We start from the raw sequence: 24,440 nt of genomic DNA, 5'->3' as shown, positions 1-24,440 counted from the left end.
CTTTGGCAGCATGCTTTCTGGAATGTTGGTACCGGTGCATGCAGAGGTACATGGTACGCTCTGTGTACCACTTAGTGCAGAAGGCAAGCTCCACTTCTAGCCCTATACAGTCACTCCAAAACACATTCCCAATCCCTTGTACATTTAAATCGCAACCAAAGCAAGTTTGACCAAATAAGGCAGAACAACAATAGACAATCGAGAATGTACTTGTTGCTCAGAAAACAAGTGGGCCAGCACAAAGAAGAAGGGTATCCTCTCCATAAATGCTGCCAACAAGGGTCTGCTCACTTATCGCCACAGGCCATTGAACTGCAAGTTTGACTGTTGGGCATGGGTGCGTAAGAGAGCAGAACAGCCAAAGAAGCCACATTTACCCGAATATGACAGTGGCATGTCAAATTTTTAGCAAATCACATTTATGTAAATGGCATTAATGTTTTAGAAATGCAAAGTGCCTTAGAGCACCAGACGAATGTAGGTAGAGAAGCGTAAGTCGGCTCACGTGGAGCATCAAGAGAGACACGGATAAGTGAGACAGATGGCAACCTGGGCTCTTTTCCATTTACCAGCGAAACATACTTGCCAGAAACAGGTTTCAACTTTGTTTTGGACAACGGGTGGCATGTGAGATGTAGTTGTGTTGCACAGCATTATCATGATGCACTGGGAAGTGTGATATGCCACGAAATGTAGTTAGTGAATATCAAAACAAGACAGCACTTCACAGGAAGACAGACTTGAAGTGACAACAGTTGTCGAACAAGTGATCTTTATGTTTTTCTGTAGCCACTGTTGACCACAACTAGTGAGTGTGTTACTCTCAGAAAATTGTCCTTGAAAACCCTCTTATTCACCCAGTAAGATGTCCGTCCTTCTCACCAAGGAAGAAAGTACTACTGCCGCTTTTTTGCGCGCTTCTGGTGGTGCAAGTGCGAGCCACAGTATTGTAACTAAAGATGTAAGGTCGGGAAAAAAAACCGAGAAGATTAGGAAAAATTTGTTTCCCATTTTTTTTCCACCACAGAGAAAGTGAAAGAAAACAAAAACATTAAAATTTCCGCATGCACTAGGGCTTTCCATTCTCTGCTGTGCAGCATACCTTTCTAGAAGCAGCAATGAAGATAACAAGAAAATGGCAGCACAGTTTTCAAGAATCTTCATTATATTTCATTTTTCATTTCATTTCAAGAATCTTCATTTTGTTATGAAAATGAAGCATAGCTTTCAAATGTAGCGGTATACAGGATTCCCTTTGAGTTTTGGTCCAGGACTGGCATCTGGGACTCGACAAAGCAAGTGAAATCATCAACCTGGTAGTAAGGCCTTTGCACTAATCAGCCGCTGACAGCTATAGCTTTTAGGCCACTACAGATGCCTCCATCATCTGCCAGTAGTGAATGAGACTGGTTTTTGTTTGGAAATGTTAATAAGAAGCTTTTCAACAGACTTGCAAGTAAACATGTTTACAAAGTTGTCTACCAATCAAATTGGAATGTGAAAGCAGCCGTAATCAATTCTAATGGGAGTGTGTCCAATGAGAGTGACTTGGACATCGAGTGATCTTTTCCACAAATATCAGGCTACTAGCAATCTTTCTTAGAAGGAAACAATGCATTCATTCCATTGTCTTTGCCTTCTCTGAGTAATCATTGCATGCATTTCAGGATAATTATTTTTTATAGCTGAAATAATGAATATAGGCTATTTTTTACAAAGTTTCAATTTTTCTCAAATTTTCTCATAGTATGCAGTTCAAATTTGATTTCGGACATTCATCTAGACACCCCTACTACCGAATTTTGTGCCTATGACACACCAAACTCAGAGGCTATCCCTTAGCTTATGGTTGAGTTCATGGTGTCTAATCTCTTTGCTGTGCTACAGTGTACTAGATAGCTATGTGCAGCTGTTTCATCGCACCGAGTTGCAACTAACACATTTCCTTTCAAGCGTACTTCTACAGCAATCACACAATTTCTGAGGGTCAAATGAAACACTGTCTTTTTGTTAGCTTGTGCGAGTATGTTGGCAGCACCCACATCAGGTAAGCGATGGATGCTGCACTGGTGGCTCACGTTGAAAGGATTCCCAACGTAACAAGCTCCAATTATGATCTTGACACCACTAGAAGGTGTGCAACCCAGAACGCAGACAGCCTGTTCAAGGCGGATGTTGGTGCTTGGGCTTGCTCGCCATGCACTGGAGCCCCGTCCCCCTACAACAGAGACCACTCGGAGCACGCGGTTGCCCTCAGCCGCAGCAAGCTCAGTGATCAGGCTCGTCAAGGCACCCCACGGAGGCTACGGTGTCTACGCTACGTGCGGACCGGCTTTGTCCAGCACCAGCTAGACTGATGGATAGTAGTCACATCCGAATTGCCCATTTTGAAGTGCTGTCAATAGCTTAATGCGAAATGATGTCTGCCAAGGAGTCTAGCCAGGAGCGGCCAGAATGAGAGCATGTTGGCAAGAACAAGTGTGATCAGACCACATGTTTCGCGTGGTTCTAGGCTAGTTCGAGTCTGTAAAGCTAATCGAAATTAGCAAGAACCAATGGCTACTACACTGACAAGCAATGTGGCCAGCGTTAAATTCCTACGCGGGTGGCCGAGCGTGAGCAGGCAATATATATATAGCAGGTTTTTTCCGGAAGAATGTAATTCATATCGAAATTTAAAATGCAGATTTTTACTTACTTTATCCTGCTTTTTTTAAAACAGTGTCAATAAATACACACTGTAACAGTCGGAAGAAGTGAACTGACCCAAACACACTTCTTGATTAATGTCAGCTATCAGCCAATAGCAGTCTATGGAATCTTGGGTATGACGACATGTGCAAAGCCACTGGCAGCTTTGAAACAGGTGATGAGCAGGCCTCGTAAGAAAAGAGCATGTTTGAGAAAAAGGCGACTTTGCACCCCACTTGTGAGCACAGCAGCGTATGCTATCCGCAGCCTGTTTTTTTTTTATTAAGCGCAACGGGTCATTCAAGGCCTCTTTAAAATCTCATTTTAATTTCTGGTCAAGCAAAATGCAAAAAGACCATCTGAAGCTAGCGCATGCAATACGTCATTTTATAACCATTTTGGCTTCCCTTTTTTAGTAGAGCTTAACAGAAATTGCTCTTTTATTTCTGTCAGAGCTGCATCCTTTTCCAGTTCAGAAAACTACAAGAGAAAGAATTGTATATTTAAATGATGGCTCAAAGCATGTTTGGGGAAGTAGGTAAGAGAAAGGAAGATCAGGCTAAGGTCTCGTTCACTATGGAAACTTCCCTTGCAAAGCTCAATAAGAATTTAAGCGTCTTTCACGTTAGCCCATGGTCAAATCTAGCCCTCATAAGACATCACAGCCTCGAACCAGCACTTGTCCACGAATGTCTTTAGTCACTAAGAGCCAACACTCAGTGATAACTGTTGCTGACGTCCATGCACAGTAAGGTCAAGACATTTTGCAAATAGAAAAATCAGCCTGAAAATTTTCACATTTTCTAAATCAAGTGTTCATACTTTATGACAATAAGCTTTCCAATGCATAAAGAGAGAGAGACCCTTAAATTTGGTTACTGATCCCTTTAACAGCAGGCGATGTTAGCTTTCAATTCACCTAAGTGTTTCTTATTCTTGAGAGTCTAAAACTATGCAGCTGCTCTCAAAAAAAGAAAAAGGAGCTATGTCCTCAGAGTTTTACTAACATGACTTGCATCTCTTTTCCCAGAATGAGCATGCACAATAATTTTATCACACATTCAAAGTGCCACACACAGTGCTCAAGTTTGAGTCGTATTGGTAAAAACTTACTGAATCATCTTCAATAGCACCTCTGCTGCTCAAGTTCTTGCCTTTGTCAATTCCAATATCATCCAAGCTACTGCCTTGCTCAGCTTGGGAGTTCTTTCGCTTACGTTGCTGTGTCTTCACATCAAGCAGTGCTTCACTACCTTTGTTGGGAATTAATTTAGCTCCACCTGGACATGAATCTTTCCTTAGTTGCACCACAATGTCACTTGTAGATCCTCCTTTTTCCTTTCTGGTGTGCAATTTGGCTGCGTCCATGTGTCCAAAGCGGTCGGCAGTGGCCTTTGTGCAGCCAACAATGACATTTCCGCAAAGCCTGTTGACAAAATAAGAAATACCAAAGTGAGCTTATTAAGATGGCACAAATGAGGTTTTGAAGTTGTGCAACAGAAATGACTTGCAAAGAATCAAAATATGCACCTTTTGTTGTGGCCTGCTTTATTTTTTTTAAATGTTCTCAATATAGTATAAAAGGAGGAATGTGCCAGAAACGTTACTAAGAGTATCATGCACATCACTGATGACACCGGCACTAGAAACAACTTTGTTAGATGGGTTTGTTTTCTTCATGCAACTACCATCCCTCAATGGTGAATTAACTTTCTGAACCATGCTATCTGTTACAGCCACGCGTGCAACGTCTACCTTTAACCCTTTAACGCTCAGTGTCGTGAATTCATGACATGCCAACTTATACACCAAGTCCACATTTACACTGAGAAATTTTTATCTGGTTTCAGTCATTGTTTTTTTCATAAGCAGTGCTTTCGATGAAAATCTTCATGGAGCAATCTAGGAGAGGCAGAGAAGTAAGACTGATGCAGAAAGAGATTTAACTGATCATGAAGAACCTCAAGTGAAAAAAGTTGGGAGAGAAAATAGCGAGCTACACGGCAACCGGACCCAGAGGAATAATGATGAAGATAATTAATAAACTAGGACCTCCTCTCCCTCCAAAATAAAATTAAAATAAATAAGACCGGCAAAGACACTTAAGACTGCTTACGTGTCCAAATGAAAAAGCATTATACAATTCATAGACCTCGGAACGTCACACCCATGAAGGGTGCCACCTTCTCCCCACTGGCTGTGCCGTCCCATGCCTAATGACGTATGCACTAGGCACACCTTTAGTCAGCCAGAACCGTGCTCATCTCGCACCGCAGAGGCCAAGGTTCGATTCCCACCCAAAATGTATGAAATGGTGGAAATGTATGAATTTTTTTTTCAAAGCCGTTCATTTACTTTGTTGACAGGAACCTCAATGAGAAATTTGACGTCAATCCGAGCATTTTTGACGTGGCTTTACTCTTTGCACTGTTGGCCATTTTTGGTACCATCTTTCGGTCATGCCGACTACAACACATTTTCGCGTAGTGGGGCATATAACACTTCTGCATTATATGCCCCATTATGTCCCTAATACTTTTTTAACATTAGTGACTTCAAACAGGTCAAGCAAATGCCAGATTTTTTGCAAAGAACTGGAATTACCCGAATTATAGATTTTAAAGAAAGGAAAGAAAAAGAGGAAAAGAGACAGAACAAACGCTAATCCTATAGAACAAATACAATACCATCCATGGTACAAAGGTTAAGAATGCAAGGCACCCACTGCGGTGGCTCAGTGTCTATGCGGTTCTGCTGCTAAGCACAAGGTCGCGGGTTCGATTCTCAGCCACTGTGGTGGGGGCATGTTTTGATGGGGGTGAAAGGCAAAAATGCTTGTGTACTTAAAGTTAGGTGCACATTAAAAAACACCAAGCGGTCAAAATTAATCCTGATCTTTCCACTACAACGTCCCTATTAACTAAGTGTGCAGTTTCGAGACGTTACCCCCCTTCCAATTTATCTTTAATTATGCAAGCCATAAAACTGAATTTTCAAGCATGGGCCGAAGAGAATGAGAAATTGGGAGAATTGCAGAACAGTTTTAGAATAGACAAGCCCATAGATGACAACATATTCATAATCCTACAGACTACTGAAATAGCCAAAGCAGAGAATAGATGTTCGTGCTTAGCTTTCTTGGTTATTAGTGGTGGGTATAATAGTGTATATGTTATATGTTATCAAAAAAATTATAGGGATGAAGGCTTGAAGGAAGACAACGTGACACTACTAAAGGATATTCTATTCCACTGAGCCTAAATCCTAAAGCATCACCCTCATCTCTAAAAATATGTACCGCTAGATCAATATATACCGTATTTTCCAGTGTACAAGTCACACATTTGTATCAGATGCATCCCCTACTTTTTGTGACTCTTAAAGAAAAAAATTGTATATAAGGTGCACTGTGTATCATCATCATCAGCCTACTTTTATGACCACTGCAGGACGAAGGCCTCTTCCTGCGATGTTGAATTACCCCTGTCTTGCGCTAGCTGATTCAAACTAGTGCCTGTGTATAAGACACATCTTTTTTAACTTGGTGGGTATGACTAAATGTGATTACACAAGCTTCCAAAATCATCACGAAATGTGGTACTCTCCCATTCCAGGGCCCTAAATTTTCACAAAATTTTTCCAAGCTGCAAGTTCTAGCAGATTAAAACTTGATCCAACGCTCTTCTTAGGTGCAAGAAACCAACATTTATTGCACTTCAATTGACGTTATAGAAGGCCTCATCCTCCGATGCACTATCAAAAAGTTCAGCCACTTCGGCCGGCAGCATCACTGAGTTACCATCGAAGCCTCTCAATAACTTGTATGCGACATTGTAAGCATCTTGAAGCACATTGCTGCCATTGCCTCTGCTGCATGGCGTGCTCAGGCGCATGCCGAACTTAAACAATGACCACAACACACGTGACAGCCAAGTGGTATTTTTTTTCTTGACATATTTTCTTTTTTTGACAGCCTGATTTTGCAGATGTTTTCGCGGCCCCTAGGGAATCCGAAAAATCTGACGTTGACTGTAAAGAAGCACCAACAAATTTTTTTGAAAAAAAACTGCGTCTTATGCACAGAAAATACAGTAGTACAGATAGAGTGGGAAGGGCTAATTAGCAGCAAGACATCTTACATTCAGTAGGCCTATGCCAGGGTTGCCAATTTTGCTCTACTACTTGTGATGTACACTCATTAGCAAAAGTATGCAGACCACAGGCTCGCTAAAAATGAAAAAAAATACTACTAATAATAATTTATTCATAGTTCAGATGCACAAACTACAGAGTTTGTACTGCAGTTCTCAATTTCAAGGCACATGCGTAGGTGGAGAAAAACATCGGTTTTATCACGAAATCACTGGTCCATGTACTTTTTCTCAGGAGAGTACATCATAGGCATGGAAAGGAGACATGCATGGAAAGTTAAGTAAGTTAGGTTATAATCTATTGTATAAACATGATGATGTGGAGATGGAACAACATCTTCTTGGTTTAATCCAAACAGATGACATCGTTTTGCTTGTGGATACTAGTTGAAAATATATTAAGCTTGTGGTAGATATTTTTAGAGAGGAGGCCTATGCTCAAGATTTAGTGTCAGTGAAACGAAATCAGCCCTATTGGTTTACAATGTCTGAAATCAGATAGTCACAATACAAGGAGAAAAAAGCAAACTGAGTATTGAAGAACACAAATGTACCTGCATATCATTATTTCATCGGAAAATGTTGAGGAGCAAACATGCTGAAATCAGCAACGTGTAAAAAGAAAACTACAATGGGTAAATGAGGTCTCAAAAAAAATTTTTGTTATTAGCTTTAAACACATGAAGTCTTCATCAAATATTAAATCTTGTACGCTTCTTACAAATATGCAGTTTTTTTTTCTTTTGAAGTCAATAAAAATAGAGTACAATTCTTTTCTTGTGTTAAAAATTTGGGATGTGACTTGAAAATAATGTACTGCAGCAAGAGATCTAAAATTAAGCAGGCACCGTATAGACTCGTGTAAGGGCCGCACCTCCAACTTAGCAGCCCAAATTTCAGAGAAAAAAAAATTCCAATCGAGAAGCAATCGCATTCGGTGCCCTGGTGCTGCGTGCTGCGTACTTCCACATGCCGCTACAAGATAGCAAGAGCTGGGGTGTGCAGAAGTCACCTGGCTGGGCCGCACTTCGTCAAAATTGTGAAAAAAAAAAAAAAAAGTGTGGCCCTAACACGAGCCTATATGGTATGTTCCTGGATGTTCAAATTGTGCAAGCTTGCGTTTAATACTTGTATCTGTATTTTAGCCGGTGTTATGAAATTCTAAAGATGCAACTTCAAATGTTAATTCTTGTTGGTGATTTCTACTAGATATTAAAACTTTGCAGTGTCACTATACATTTCAAGGTACAAAACCAGGAAGCTTTCTTCTGAAGCAGCATTGAAGGATCATTTTGCACAGGAAAGAAAGCCGGAAAGATGCTCTTTCAAACGAGACCAATATGGCCTGGCTCTGCTAAGTGGTTGTGGAATGGCACAAAGCACAACATGGGTTATTTTCAGTGCTTTAAAGGGTGAAACGGAGCATTTTCAAGTACTACATACGCTACAGCATTTTTTCGCTTAATGACACATTCTTTCGAATTAGTTTTTTGCAAAGAGGTGCACCATACGTAGATGAAACAAAAATAACAGAAATGAAAAATAGACATTTAAAATTAGTTTTTGTTTCTAAGACCCATGTCCCCCATTTGTACACTAAAAAACTGGCAACTTGCTATAAGTGAAAGACCACTCATGTTTCTGAGATCAGGAAAGTGGCAATGATAAAGCAAAGCAAGTACACATTGTTAGTAATAAAAAGCAAAAGATTGTGTGGGCAACTAATTAGTAACATAATTGAAAATGACTGCCAACATCCCCAGACATGTCCCCGGCATCCGATGTAAACATTGTGACACCATTTATACCACGTCTGATGTTTGCAGGCATAGATATGTCTTCAAGCACAATGTCCTTTAAAAAAAATTATAATAATGAGAGAGGGAGGAGATGAAATAATAGAGGTACGCCAAATTGTTTCCCCCTGAATTTGGCTTTAACCAAGCAGGGCATGTGAAAGTAAATATACAAGATGGTGATAAGTGCAACTGCAAGCCTGCATGCACTTCCATGCAAGGGGCCTGGCAAGGTGAAGGTAATGCACCCGCCCAGCGTTTACTTTTCTTTTTCCACCTTGCCTGCAGTTGCAACAAAAACGAGAAGCGAAGAGGGAGGGCGAAGCATCCAGATGGGTACAGTGAATGAACTGCAGCGAATGAACTGAGCAAGTTCAGCAACAGTGGCATCTACGCTCAATGTCCAATTTTTCACTCTCTAGAGGGCGCAAGAATGTACGAAAAAAGAATGCATGCCTATTACTGCCCCCAAGGGCCACAGGCATGCCCGAAATAGTTCTGAAAGCCTTCTAGTATGCTTACTAGGCGTATCAGTGCTAGTACTTTTGACAGGAGACGGTGGGTGCATGCACGTATAATTAACCTTTTGATGGCCAATGCCGTAAATATACGGCACCTTGAAACAAGTCCCAAATGGTCAATGCCATATATTTACGGCACTGTCTGTATGTTTGAAAAACACGCCAATTTTTCAACTACAGTAGACTCTGCTTAAAAGGAACTCGAAGGGAGAGCAAATGAAGTTCTATTTATCAGAAGTTTCGTTTATGCGAAGGTCACAAAAAAAAAATTGCTTCATTTCAAAAGCGTCAAGTGATTTAATTTCACTGCAGTTAAAATAAGACATTACTGTACTCTGCCTGGAGTAACACAGCTTCTTTAGCACAAGGTATTTGTTCATATGCTCTTGGCTCTTGACTTGCTATCATGATGCACAAAAGAAGAAAAAGAAAGTGTAGTGAAGTGGAATGCTCGGCGCTGTAGCCACACTTCCAGTTTATACCACTGCCTATACCGAGGTGAACGCACCCCTCAGCTATGCCAAGCCTTTCACACAGCCACTATGTCAGACCGCTGCGCCATTCCCATCAGCTGTGCCACTCTATCCAGCTCCTCGCTTCGTTCAACCTAGATACCCACACAGCAGTGGACAATGGCGCACTTCCGACAAGCGGCTAATTTGTTTTGCGTGTGGTCTACCTGGCCACGTCGCACAATTTTGCTGGCGCCGCGCGCCATCCTACCGCTGTAGTTTCGGCCTTACTCCACATGCTTCGCTGTGCCCGTCGTCCTCTGCATCTTGGAACCCCGGCCAGATGTCTTCATACTTCGACCACTGCCCTCTTGTTAACCGCTGTTCACCATCGCGTCTACGCCGCTTGCTTTCGCCGATGCGTCATTGTCCCTCTACGCCGGAACAGGAAAACAAATTGCCACAGTTCCAGAGGCAGGAACTGCGTCACTCACGAAAAGACCAAGGCCTCCCTTCTCCGACTACATAAGTTATTGATGTATATGTGGACAGCGTCGCTGCACTCACCCTCGTCGACACTGGTGCTGTGGTTTCAGTTATTAGTGCCAAACTTTGCCACTTGCTGCAAAAAAGTTATGACGCCACTGTCAAACATATCATTTCGTGCTGCCAGCACAGACCGCATCCTGCCTGTGGCCACGTGTAGTGCTCGCACTGCGATTAACGGCCTCTTCTACATCGCCGCATTCTTGTTCCCACAATCTTATTTGGGGCTGGGACTTTCTTTCCACTAATACAGCTGCCATCCGACTGTTCTCGCGCTGAAGTGGCATTTCAAGCGCTTTGCGACGCCCTGTTTCTTGACGATTGTGAAGCTGAAGTTAAAGTACTTGTTACTGAAGACGTTGCGACTCCACCGCACTCGCCTGCCCTTGTCACGGTGTCATGCAACATTGTTGCCAATGCAAGCACACTTTTTATGCTATCTGCCCATTCTCCCTCATCGCTAATGGTCCCCGCTGCATTTCCCTCTTTTAGAAATTAATGCCGGCCATCAGCAGACTCCTCATTTCCAACCAATTGTCATGTCCCATCCCTTTGCTTCATGGGGAGTGTGTCGGCCATGTCCACTGTGTCAACTCTGCTGCCATCATTGACATGCCAACTGGTTCCATTACCACTCATGATGTTTTTGGAGTGGCTTGTAACCCCGCGCAAGAGTTGACTTCGCCCGATGTCTTAGGTAGCTCCATCGCCGAGCCACTCTCAAGCTCACGCCTCCCTGGAGACTGGCGATGTGGTTGCAACGTCATATATTCCTCTTCACTACAAAAGAAAGAAAAACTCGAAAACTAGGCAACGTGAACGCTGAAGAGCAGCCGCTGATGCCGCGGCAGCGCAAATGGCTGACACATTGTGTTTACTTGGCTATTTGGCATCACCATTTGAAATTTGTCAACCTAATCCTGTTTTATGTTTAGTATGACAGCCGATGAGGTAGACGCAGTGTGCCGTTTAAACAAAGTTTGTTAACATTGTTCCCATGGGTGGCCAAGAAAAGTGCTGCCACCCTTGTATGGACACATGTAATTTTCACTTTACTCCTTACACTCTTGGTTTTCATTCCACAGCTTCTTTACTCTTGTGTTTCAGCAACTGCCCTCGCATCCGTGCCTAAGAGAGCGCGTGGCGGTTAGTTTTGGTTTCATCTCTAGGGGTGTGTCCGTTCACTGTGCTCCTAAAAACCGATGTCTATCCGTTTTCTGATCTCTCGAGGGGTCACCGCTAAATACTCGCTCGTCTGTTGCTCACAGGGTTGCGATAACATCTGTTCACAGGCAGGCACTGGTACATATGCAAACGATGCCACCATATACGAACGATGCCGCCATGCCTGCATTTCTTTTCTTGAGACTCAGCTTGCAAAAACTGATTGTCCCTCATTTACGAAGGAACAAAGGATTACAGCAAGTTTCTGACTCGTTTGGTTTTTCTGACGGGTGCACAACCATTGAGTTTTCTTTCATACCTGGTTCAATTACACTATGGGAGTGAGCGCTGGTTGCTTTGATGAAAGTGAGTCAAGCAGCGATTTTTCCTATGCGGACTACTACCGAAGTGCCGTTTAACAATACATCTATTTCAGTGTATGCACTTCTTTATAGTTACTATAAGTATTAATAGAACCCCATCTGTATTGATGCATAAACAATGCATGTTCGCCTACAGAAAATATTTTTTTTACGCTTTATGGGCACTCTAAAAAAATTCTGCCAATTTTTTTTTCTTTTTTTGAAAAAGGTCAGTCTGAACGTTTTTAATCTGCATTACAAAAATTGCAGCAAAGCTGTCTTTTGGGAACCAGCATTATGCAAGGATTAACCCGAGCAGTGCTTTCCGCGGTTGAAAGCCATCATCAAGGATGACGAAGACATGACAGGCACCATTGCTGACAGCGGCAAATTCTTTCAATGAAAAACACAGCACCAAACAGCAGGAAGCTTGGTAGCGAACACGAATGCAGCTAGAGCAGCTAGAGCTAGAATTGCCACGGTGGCTATGGCTGTCAGCGGATTGCCATGCAAGAGCACTGGTTCAAGGCGGCAAGATAATCAAAATGGCGGTAGTGGCGGCTTCAATTAATGCTCTTTTGGACCTGCAGTTATGGCAAAAGTTTGGAAAATTGGACGGCGAATGGTTTCAGCATCTAAAATTTCAGACGTTCTCATAAATTGGGTCTACAGAGTACAGTAGAACATCATTAAATCATACCCGCTTAAACAGTAGTTTTGTTTTAAAAGTAGTAAAGTCAAATCCCCGACTCAGCAGCCATTGAACATAATGTGTTTTGTATCAGCATAAACAGTACCAGCTTATTGCATACGTATCGGTTAACACGTACTATTTCCACTTTTAATCGGGCAAACATGGCGGTGCATCGTCTCCACTGGGCGGCCCGGCAGAACAACAAGCCTCAGAGATCAGCAGAATGGCCTCCAAGAGCCCTGTGCGCTTGCGCATGAAGCCACATGAACATCAGCATCATTTCGGCGCCGTGCCAGAGCATTGTAACATCGTGCAAGCGAGAACTAGCGTCATGCTCAAACTCGGATAAAAAATATGCCGGGTGCTTAGCATAGAAAAAAAATTAGACATCGTTCGTGCTATTGAACGTGACACAAAAAGTCGGCGCTGGCACACGACATGGGTCTACTGTTGACTACGGTATATGGCATTTGGAATGCAAAGAAGTTGCTCGGCAGCGCTGCTGTGACCGTGACGGGATGTCGGCTACGAGGCCAGACTTTTCGCCATCGTTGCCTCTGTTGTTGCCGAAGTGTCACCTAGCGACAGTGGTAAGGACAACACGGAAAGCGACAGCACGGGCGATTCAAGCTCGACAGTGGCAGAAGCTGCGCGTTATGTCATCCTCATGAATGCAATCGTTGCGACGAGAACAGCACCCTGCAATGAAAAGGTGCCCTGCAACTTCTGTAACGCTACAGTACCTGTGCACGGAGAATATTGTCACGTGGTGGAGACTTGCTGATGACGTGGCCCAGGAACAGAAGCTCATCGTAAGCGAAGCGGCACTTTTCTGGCTTCAGAGTGAGCCCTGATGACTTGAAGGCCTCTAGTACTGTCGCAAGCCGCCTAACGTGATCGTCGAAATTTCTGGCGAAGACGACGACGTCTTCCAAGTAAACAAGACAGGTCTGCCACTTCAGTCCTGCTAACACTGTATCCATGACGCGCTGGAACGTTGCAGGCGCCGAGCACAGTCCGAATGGCATGACCTTGAACTCGTAGAGGCCGTCTGGCGTGATGAAGGCGGTCTTTTCGCTATCTCTCTCGTCGACTTCTATTTGCCAGTAGCCAGACTTGAGATCCATCAACAAGAAGTATTTTGCATTGCAGAGCCGATCTAGTGCGTCGTCTATCCGTGGTAGGGGGGTATACATCCTTCTTTGTGATCTTGTTCAGTCGACGATAATCGACGCAGAAACGTAAGGTTCCGTCCTTTTTCTTCACCAGGACAACAGGGGATGCCCACGGGCTTTTCGACGGCTGGATGATGTCGTCGCGCAGCATTTCGTCGACTTGTTCTCTTATAGCTTCATGTTCTCGTGGCGAAACTCGGTAAGGGCTCTGGCGGAGTGGTCGAGCGCACTCTTCGGTTATTATGCGATGCTTTGCAACTGGTGTTTGTCGAATCCTCGATGACATCGAAAATCAGTCTTTGTATCGTCGGAGAAGACTTCTGATCTGTTGCTGCTTACTCATAGGAAGACTTGGATTCACGTCGTAGTCTGGCTCGGGTACCATGGTCATCGGGGTAGATGCGGCGGAATCTGAGAGCACAAACGCATTACTGGTTTCCAGAATTTCCTCGATGTACGCAATCGTCGTGCCCTTGTTGATGTGCTTGAACTCCTGGCTGAAGTTTGTCAGTAACACTTCAGTTTTCCCTCCATGCAGTCGAGCGACCCCTCTCGCGATGCAAATTTCACGGTCGAGCAGTAGACGTTGGTCGCCTTCGATGACGCCTTCTACGTAAGCGGGCGTTTCGGTGCCGACCGAGATAACAATGCTGGAGCGAGGCAGGATGCTCACTTGATCTTCGAGCACACTCAAGGCATGGTGACTACGAGGGCTCCCCGGTGGTATCGTTTGATCTTCCGACAGCGTTATTGACTTGCCAATAACGCAGTCCATGCCGAGAATGACGTCTCGTGAACACTGTTGCAGGATAACAAAGGTGGCAGGGTAAGTCCGGTCACGAATGGTAATTCTTGCCATGCAGATTCCAGTCGGCGTGATGAGGTGTCCTCCAGCGGTCCGAATTTGAGCGCCTTCCCATGCAGTTTTAACTTTCCTCAACTGGGCGGTGATGTGCCCACTCATTAAGAAGTAATCAGCCCCTGTCCACTAAGGCGGTAACTGCGTGGCCGTCGAGAAGCATGTCGAGTTCGGTGGTTCTTTGTCTGGCATTGCAGTTAGGTCTTGGCGTCGGATCACGGCTGCGTCGTGTTGAACTGAAGCTGGAACGTCGCGTCGTCAAGTCGTCTTTTGTCGGTGTAGTCTTGGCTTCCTGACTTCGTCGGGACGGTGGCGTGTTGTTATTATGTCGTCGAGATAGTCTCTTCGTTGTTTTCGGCTGCGGCGGAGGATATTCGTCAGTTCGACGAACAGCAACCGCACCTCCATCGGTTGCTGCTTTTAGTTTTCCGGATATGGGCTCGCAGAGCGGCCTCGGGCTGGGCCGGTGTATGGTCGGCGCTGCAGCAACAGGTAGCGGCCTGGTGACGGCGAATGGGACGGTCGTCGAGGGCTTCACTGAGTGGCGGCGAGGTAGTCGGCGATATCACGAGGTTGTTCGCCAATCTGTGGTCGCGGCGCGTTTACGGCGAACCCTCGGAGTCCCATCTCCTGGTATGGGCATCGACGGTAGATGTGACCCGCTTCTCCGCAGTGGTAGCAGAGCGGGCGGTGGTCAGGAGCGCGCCAAACGTCTGTCTTCCTTGGGTAGCTGTGCTGGGCGATGAGTGGGCGTGCTGGTGGTGGCGGTGGTCGACGGAGTTGCGGCGTTACAGGGCCCTGGCGTGGACGTGGAGGAGGACCTTGACGGCGTGCGACGGCGGCGTAAGTCATCGCTTCCGGCTGGGGTTGCGGTAATTGAGGTTGCACCTCCGGAACTCCAAGCGACCGCTGAACATCAGCTTTCACGATGTCAGCGATCGAGGCCACTTGAGGCTGCGACGACGGGAAGATCTTCTGAAGCTTCTCTCGTACGACTGCCCTGATAGCCTCGCGCAGGTCGCTGGAGGCCAGTGATTGAACTCCAGCGTACCGTATTTACACGATTGTAAGTCGACCCCTTTTTTAAAATTTGAAAGTCTGAAGTCGGGGGGTCGACTTACAATCGAAACCAAAACATGGCCCCGCCAAAAAAAGCCATACCAACGAGAGCTACAGCGTAGTTACAAATTTATGTTTGCTCTATGGCCCTACCCGTATCTTTTCGCTATCCCGCGTGTTTGTTCACTTTTCGGAAGGGTTTTTCAACATTTTTGAGAGTCTTACAGTGCATGCAACACTCATGGGGGGGGGGGGGGGGGTGTCGATAGTTGATAAAAGCGCCGCTGTTCCCATTTGCGGCGGCACCCTCAGAACGGCGGCGCTTGCGGGGAGTATCGGTAGTTCATGGAAGAGCAGACACCGCTCGCGGGTTTCTCTTTCTCTGTTTAAAGGCATTGGTATTGGTTTGACTAACTTCTTGACGCGCTCCACTTCGGCTACGTGCTACTTCTACGCTTCCCCAGTCGTCATGAGTGCTGCAGGCCCACTAATCTTTCGGCACTCGTTCACAGCAGCGTTCAAGAGGGCTGCCATCCTTTACGTCGAAGAAACAAATCACTGCGCAGCGGGCCGCAATTTCGATGTTTCTAAACGGGTAGTGCGAGAGTGGCGACTGCAGCGAAGCAAAATTTTCACCTGTGTGACGGCAAGTGAGAAATTTCCCACGTGCCAAAGTATGAACGCTTTCCGGAGCTGTAGGCTAAGCTTGCGGCGTACGTCGCTGAAATGCATGATCGGTCCCTGCCAGTGAAGTGCGACGCGGTCATGAAATAAGCCCGGACCTCCGCCTTAATTCTAAGGTTCTGCTCCGCCGTGAGTGCAACGAGTGGCTGGCGGCAGAAGACTGCGAAATTACGCCAACCGGACCTGTCAAAAGAGCCTCCCTGACGGCTGCGTGTGGTTGGATGCATTTGGCGTGGGCTGCTGTTCTGCAAGATGTCCTGGTGCGGTCGTTTGCCAAATTTGAAATTTCGCTGGACCACGACGCCCTGTGGAACCGCAGCAACGATGACGGTGGCAGCACTAGTGAAGACGAGTAGTCCAATGACCATGTCAGCTACTAATAAATTTTCGTTATCGAATGCGCCCTCGTTTTTTTTTTTTTTTCCGGTCAAGCGATATGGAGGGGTCGACTTACATTCGAGTCGACTTACAATCGTGTAAATACGGTAGTTTGTAGAGTTGGTGCAGCGGTCGAATTGCCGGCTTCGCATCTCGAGTGTCTTCTCGATGCTGGTGGCCTCACGAAGAAACTCGTCGACGGTCTTCGGTGGGCTTCGTACCATTCTGGCAAAAAGTTCCTCCTTCACACCGTGCATGAGTAGCCGAACTTTCTTCTCCTCGGGCATTTCAGGGACGGCGTGGCGGAATAGACGGCTCATTTCCTCCGTGAAGATCGCGGTTGTCTCATTACCTCACCCGGGTTTCTAATAGCGCCTGGGCTCGTTCTTGGCGTACGACGCTTGCGAATGTCTGCAGGAAGGCGCTTCGGAACAGGTCCCAGGTCGTTAAGGTGGCTTCCCGATTCTTGAACCACGTCCTGGCGGCGTCCTCCAATGCAAAATAGACATGTCGCAGCTAGTCGTCGCTTTCCCAGCTGTTAAACGTAGCCACCCTCTCATACGTTCCCAGCCAGCTTTCCGGGTCTTCAAATGTGAAACCGCGGAATGTCGGTGGTTCCCTGGCTGCTGAAGAATTATTGGGGCCGCTGCGCCTGCCACTGGGAATGTCTTCTTGGTCGTTTCTGGACAATCTTCTTGGACTGTCCTCTTGGTCGTACCTGGTAGAAGACCGTGTTCCGGGGGCAGCTGCTGTAGCCAGAGGCTTGCTCGGTGTTCTTGGACGACATTGTTGTCTTTGCGGTGCGGGCTTGGGTTACGGCTTCTCAGGGGCGTCCGGTACATGAACGTAAAGCACTTCCACCAGATGTCACGTGGTGGTGACGTTGAAGAACACAGTAAGAATACTGTGAAAGACAAAACTAACTTTTATTGGGCGAACCTGTGCCCACAAAAACAGGCTACACTTATAGCACAACGATAGCGGCGAACACAGTCGGCAATCGTCGAAAATCTGATCGGCGGGTCAAGCGCGTCGGCTTTTATACAGCAGTCGTCGAATGTTCCAGACTAATCGTTGGGACCGGCGTGCCTTCCACAAAATTCTACACCATTCGCGTCAGGCGATGAAATCAGATAACGCAAGGTTCGGCGACAACAGACAGCGGATAGAAGCATTGATACTTTCCAGGAACTTCGGATACATGCGGGCACGTCCCGCGCTGTGCGATAACATTTGTTAGGCGGCGAAACGTGGTCGCCCGATAAAGATAAGTACGTGTCAATGTGCAACGCCAACGAGGAATCTGCCATGCGAGTGTTTGCCGAGAAGAAGGGGCTGGCTGAAAAGCTGGCTGAAAAGCTGGCTCATAGCTTCAGCAAGTTTGAGGCCGCTGTCGTCGCTGCTAGGCTGCCACGGCATCAAACGAAAATAACACATTTGTCGTGCGAAGTAAATAAATACTGCATGTTTTTTTTTTCCTTTCATCGCACTCTCTCCGAGTTCCGTTTTTGACAGGTAAGTGGGCGATCTCATGCTGTTTCGGTTAAGCAGTACTACCGTTTAACGAGGTTTCACTGTACAAGTCAGAGCTGCAAAGGTGTCCTAATTAATGGGCAAATAAAAAAATCTCTTGTTCTATTTCTTTTCAAATGTCACATGCATTCACTATTAATTACCGTACAGTCACACTGCCGTAAGGCGTTGTGCCTTTACTAGGTTGCTTCAAAACATTTCATTCTTCTGTATACTGGATTCATTTACAGTATTGAAGCGCCCTGTGAAAGGACTAAAACTACAGTTGAACCTCAATGTAATAAACATGCTTATAAATAATGAACTTTCAGATGTAAGAAAATAAATCTGAAATGTTTCTTACAGATATCAGCATATTATGAATGTATCTATATGTACATAAATATTGGTTACAACGAAGGTATTGTGTCAAACGCGACTTTGTTATAACTATGTTACACTGTAGTTTAAAGCTTGAAGTTTAAACCAAAAAACAGTGAAATTACCAACATCTTTTCAGTTCTTGGTTTTAGCTGCAAAAGGTCAGTAGTCTACAATGATTTGGAACAGGAAAAAGAAAGGGGTACAAAATTACAGTTGAGAATTTCTTCCTTTTAAGACTATACATAGCAGCTGAGCAGTAAAGATCTGGCACAGAACTGGTAGTCATTATGCAACTGCCACACTCACTTCCAAGTCCACACTGAAGCAATGGTCCCTTTCTCCAGGGGCAAATGAAAGGTGGAGTTGAAATGACTCTTGGTAGGCACCAGGCACAAGTGGCCAGACAGCAGAAGAACCACCGCATGGTTGGGTTTCACAAGGAGAACTCGACCAGACTGGACACGCCGTTGAACAGGCTAGAAAGACACAGGACACCAGCTGTTCCAGCTTCACCAATGACAAGCCATTGGAGCACACAGGAAGCACTAATACCACAGACATTTCTATTTTACAAGACTGTTCTCCTAAAACATCACCGCAAAAAATCTATTTGATTTGATTTACTGAACTATACCAAGTTTGTCATGGTCTCAATCAAACTGTGGCTAAATGCCCTTCCTTCCAATGCCAATGCACCTTTTGCACCCACTGCATAAAATCTGTTTGTGCATCTGTAAGAATGAAATAAACAAGAGAGAAACACTGTTCGAGAAGAAACCATGATCCTTGCATTGTGTACCCGAGAGCCATGGTGCCCCTGTACAGTGCAAATGCACATGAAGCTGGTTTCAGAAACCACTCTTTAAGATTTTCCTTTTATTGTGACAGCAATTACAGGGACGCACCTGGCGAACTTCTGCCATCGTGGTGAAGTGGACATAACATCCTAGCGCGCCTCACAGCGCCGTATGTTGTAGGCGTGAGGGAAAGCGCAAGAGCATCAGTTGAAAAGGTTATTAGTTGCCGACTTACTTTCCTCTGGTGCATCTTTCTTTAATTTTTTTTTCTGTGCTCATGTGTCTACTTGTTGTAGATCGCGGGTTCTCGGACAATCTTCCAACGTATATAAATTTAAACGAATGCAAACGTCCGGGTCCCATGATTCTCGAATACACGCGGCTGCTTGGTCTACATGTTTAATACGTATACAGCCTTTGTAAAATGTTTCGGTTATAGCGCAGCACCACTTATAGTGTGGATATTCAAGACTCCAGCAACTTATGTTATAAGCGGCCTACGCTGTACCACATATTTTATCAGTAAAGTCACTGGCCTTATGAAATTTATTTGCTATGAACTTCATGTCCCTATTTTGGCTGTATCAATGTCAGAGCTTAAAAAATAAAAATAACGCCCTATATCCTGATCCCAAATGGGCCAAAGTACATAAAAAGTAAATACTGGGTTTTCCACTCCGGAATAATCTTGACCAGTTGGGCTTCTTTACCATGCACCCAATGCATGGTACATGGGCGTTTTTGCATGTCATCTCCATTGGAATGTGGACGCTGCGGCCGGGATTTTATCTCGCACCCTTGCCCACCAAAGTACAGTAGAATCTCAATGATATAAATCTCTCGAGACAACACTAAAATTCATATTACCTGAAATACGTATTGCCAAAGAAAGAAAAAAAGAAAAATTAGGGGGTCTCGTGGCACTAAAATGGGCAGACTTTACTAAAATTTCAGATTCCTTATATTTCTTTCCCCGCAATCCGAAGACCTTCCTTTATCTCATGGCAAAATATTTCAAAGAAATACATAGCAGAATTTGAGAAAAACTTTTCATTTTTAGTATCTTCGAAACCAAGAAGAATATCGGGCATCGGGTGGTGCTACACACCCACTAATCGTGTGAGCGCGGCTTTCTGTTGATGCAATGCCGCCATCTTGTTATCACCATAAACAGGAGAGATCGGAGATACAGTAAAATCTTGTTAATGCGCACGCATTAACAAGCTTTTAACAAGCACGCATGAACAAGCACGTTAACAAGCACGCATTTTCAATGCGCACGCGTGCATTGAAAAAGAAAAAGTTAGGATATTGGCGCGCTTCTTAAACATACAGATGGCGCCGTAAATTTACGGCATGGTCCATTTTCGGACTTGTTTGCGGCACCGTATATTTACGTCATTGACCATCAAAGGGTTAAGGCCACATTATAGTCCAACACAGCGTGCGCATCAGCCAGCGCCGGTGGAGGTTGGTGACGCCAGGTTCGTCACATAATACTGGCACGAAAAACGACCCCTGTATAGTCTACCGTGTGCACCGCCCAGACACATGCGCCTTTCATACGAACCTAGGAGTTTCGGGATGGTAAGAAACTGCAAACTCGCTGTAATGTGCAGCGAAAATTGCTGCCACCAGAGCATTCTGGGTGATGAGGCCGTCACGGAATGCAGCATCTCGCATCTCGCGCTGGCTGCAGCCGGGGAACGCCAAAGCACACGGGATATGGCTGCACCTCGCGTCAGACTAAAGTGCTGCGTTTTTGGCTGGCGTGGTGTCGTCGTGCAGAAAGTGCATGTGCGTCATCGCTAAGCCAGACTATACAGTGGCCTTTATTCAAGGCGCGTTTATGCACATAGTGCGCGCCAATGGACGCACCACTGGTGGTGGCCTTGTGCAGAATAGTCGGGAAAGGAGCCAGCCGCATGCTGTAGTTTGCTGCATCCTTGATCGTGCTTCTCCATCTTATTCACGTTTTCAGAGCAAAATAAGCAACACCCTTCACATGTGTGGGGTGGCCAAAGCTTCAAGGAATATCGAAGAAGAACTGTTGCACGGGGAAGGGGGGGGGGGCTCAAATGCCGGCAAAAACATGCCAGTGATACAGTTCTAATCATTCCCCGCAAATCCTGATCAGCAGGAGCAACGGTAGCAATGGATCACCGCCATTCGGCGGGCAATTTCTTCTTCTCACCCTTTTCTTTGTCATGTTGGTGTTTTTTCCACTTGATCATATTTAGACAAATATTTCTTCAACTACGAGGCCTTTCTTTCGAGGAACACGTATGGGTTTCCTTTGTTGCAATTGCTACGATTGGGTGGATGTCTCATTTTCCCTTACATTTAGACGGGTAAGCGACGAAGTTCATCTGCAGTGCAGCATACGGTTTAAAGGCATTTCACTAAAGCTCTGAATGCCGTTTGCCGCTTCTACTGTTTCCCACTTCTTTACCACATTTCGCTACCTAGGCAGCACGACTGCATGAGCGCATTGTATTGTATGTTAAAGTTACTGAAGCTTGCAAGAACTGAAATTGCTGGTTTTATGCAGCACCAGCTGTTGCGCACTTCATGTTTTTGCATCTATTTTATGCAGGGCTTTGCGCATGTTGAACTATTGCTAGTTGCTTCATGCATAACTATTGCTGATTTTTTTGAGGTGCAAGGTTTTCACCCTGCCTTGTTTGTAAAGAGTCTAAATCACACTGTGTCTTATCGCCCAACGGCATCTTAGATATTGTGGTTTTTTGGGAAATTTGTTTAGAAAATAGGTATTTCAGGGCAAGAATTGCTAATAGTTGCTGCATATGGTATCTTTGTTCCATTTTCGTGGAAAGTTCGCGTCATGTTTGGGAAGTCGGCACACCTCAATGCTGTCTCAGTAGACTTACCATGCTGAGTGATTTGTTTGTTTCACAGCATAGTTCCTTTATATATGTGAATTTTGTACTCAAATGAATTCTTTCTTATTATGCTTACGCCACAGAGTATTAAACCCAGCCTTGCCACCAGCACTCATTTACTTTGGCTGGCGTTGCTCTGTGAAGTAACTCAAGAAGCGGTTGGCAAAGAACGAACGCTTTATTAAAGGTTAGTGTAGCTTTTATAGCCTTTATCTTGTGACGTAACCGCAGCCACTGACGATTCACAAAAGGCATGGCCGGTGAATCTAACAAAACAAACACGTGTCAGCGGCGCATGCTGATTCACAGCACTCTGCCTTTAAATATATCATGTCGCATCTCTCTCTAGTAAGTACTGAAAGTACTTACTGAAAAGTACTGAAAGGGTGGTCAGACTTTAGCTTTGTACCTTTCCAAGCAGCTCCCTCGGGGAAATTAAAATTGCAAGAACTGCAGCGGGAATGGCAGTTCATCGGCATATGCAGCAGAATTGCATCAGTGGTATAGCGCCAACATGCGTCCTTATTAACCCATGCGTTTGGTGACTTCGTTGACTAATGTGTGCATTTCCACCAATAAATTTGCAATTACTCTTCTTGAGGCGACTTTGACTGCACTTATTCAGGGATGTCACATGTATTCATCGGCAGAAAGACCACAACGGCATGTGCAGACATTGCACCGTGCAGATATGTTTTCAGATATAAGTCTGCATTAACGACGGGTGCTTATTATGAGGTACAGAAGCAGCATTACGGCAAGCGTAGAATTAAACAAAAACGATAGAGACATCGCATCACTCAACAAAATTTAGCAGCTGGTTAACATGAGCTTCACTTCATGTAAATGGGGTTCGTGGCATTTGTCTGCAGGCACGCCTGACTGTAGTAGCAGCACTGCATCTCTCCATGCGGAAATAAAAGCAACAAAAGCAGGCACAAAAATGAAAAACTAGCAGGGCAATTCATTACTGCAGTTACATGGAGCGCAGAAAGCACTCCTATTGGCCAACGTGAATTTTAATCACTGCCGCGATTGTTTCATGCACATTTTGGCAGCAGCAAGCTGTGTACTTGAAGTGTTCTGAGGCTGACATGTCAAGATCTACCTGGTTATCTCAAGTTCCTTACATTGCTGTGCCCTAGCTGCTGCCTGATGGCGATAAGGACATGATTTGTGCAAGACAAGAGAATCAGTTTACATTTCTTTGTAGCGGCAAAGCTAATTTTAATTGTGAGATCTGACTGGTGTAAAAGGAGAAAAGATTCAAATTGTCATCACGGCTTGAAGACGACGGAATGCATGGAATACAGAGATGTATACAGAGAATGTTGTCAATTTTACTGACGGGGCAAGACTGGGTCGCATGTAACTGCCGGCTCCTGATAAAGTTGCAAGGTGTTTGAAAATGATCGACAAGTTACATGATACTGCACAAGGCAAAAGCTTTCTTTGGGAGGGGGGGGGGGGGCAATGTCAAGGCAGAGTGAAGTCGATCACCGTGGCAATAGGAATGCAATCAATGTGCTGTGGCTTGACTGTTTGTATCATCTGCCACGGCACCAAACTGTTCACAACATTAGAAATTTAGTACATTGTAAGCTAATGAATTTGGGCCAGGACTTTTAAAAATTCCTATCATCCCCAAATTTGTATTATGAATGATCATATTGCCATGATTCTACTGTACATACTATGTACGCAGCTATGTAAGTGTTTTGGTACAGGTTTGCATCAAAACAGTAGAAATCTTGTGCTCATAATGACTTTACCATAAGAAGTATTAACTGTATAGCCCATAATTGAAAACTTGGCAAGAGTCATTTCAAGGCAAACCTTTCATATATAGCATATATTGCACTAGACAAACGACATCCTTTTCAGAGTTAAAAGAAAAAGAAGTGTCTTAAAGCAAAGCCACACTTATTGCACAGTGCAAATCTATAACAACCTTCACAATTATCAAAATAAAATGAAAACAAGAAACCTGAAAACACATCAAAGTGGCACAGTGACAGCTGTGCAGGTAAATTTCAACAAGCAGAAGGCCTTGCCTTTATTCTCTTTGCTGTGTTGACACTCCGCACAACTTGGGGGTCAAGGCACAGCTCGACATTTGAGTGTGCAGTGCTGCAATGGATAACAACAGCCTCGTGTGTGCTACCACTTGCAATGTTTCTGCCTAAAAGTAAAATGAAAGTGGAGTGTCAATACATATATTGTCAATGAGTGGAAACAGCTGCCTGAAAGCCAATTTGCAAACATCAGTAAGCACGTTTTTGGTATATCGTATCCAATGAGCTCATCAGCTC

At 44.8% G+C, this 24,440-nt stretch overlaps 1 protein-coding gene across 1 annotated transcript in view; it reads right to left on the bottom strand.

Annotated features, from left to right (window-relative positions):
- The window catches only part of Rrp5 (Ribosomal RNA Processing 5), a 132,759-nt gene that overhangs the window by 39,547 nt on the left and 68,772 nt on the right, over positions 1-24,440 (bottom strand). The window contains exons 19-21 of the mRNA XM_075677314.1: positions 24,183-24,310; positions 18,735-18,904; positions 3,805-4,117 (exon numbers count right to left, since the gene is read on the bottom strand). Of these exons, the coding sequence (XP_075533429.1) occupies positions 3,805-4,117; positions 18,735-18,904; positions 24,183-24,310 (611 nt within the window). The remainder of the gene's footprint in view (positions 1-3,804; positions 4,118-18,734; positions 18,905-24,182; positions 24,311-24,440) is intronic.

Source organism: Dermacentor variabilis, unplaced genomic scaffold, assembly GCF_050947875.1.
Source record: "Dermacentor variabilis isolate Ectoservices unplaced genomic scaffold, ASM5094787v1 scaffold_12, whole genome shotgun sequence".
Classification (NCBI taxonomy): domain Eukaryota; kingdom Metazoa; phylum Arthropoda; class Arachnida; order Ixodida; family Ixodidae; genus Dermacentor; species Dermacentor variabilis.
The sequence above is the reverse complement of the archived record's forward strand: the minus strand, read 5'-3'. Positions and strand labels throughout refer to the sequence as shown.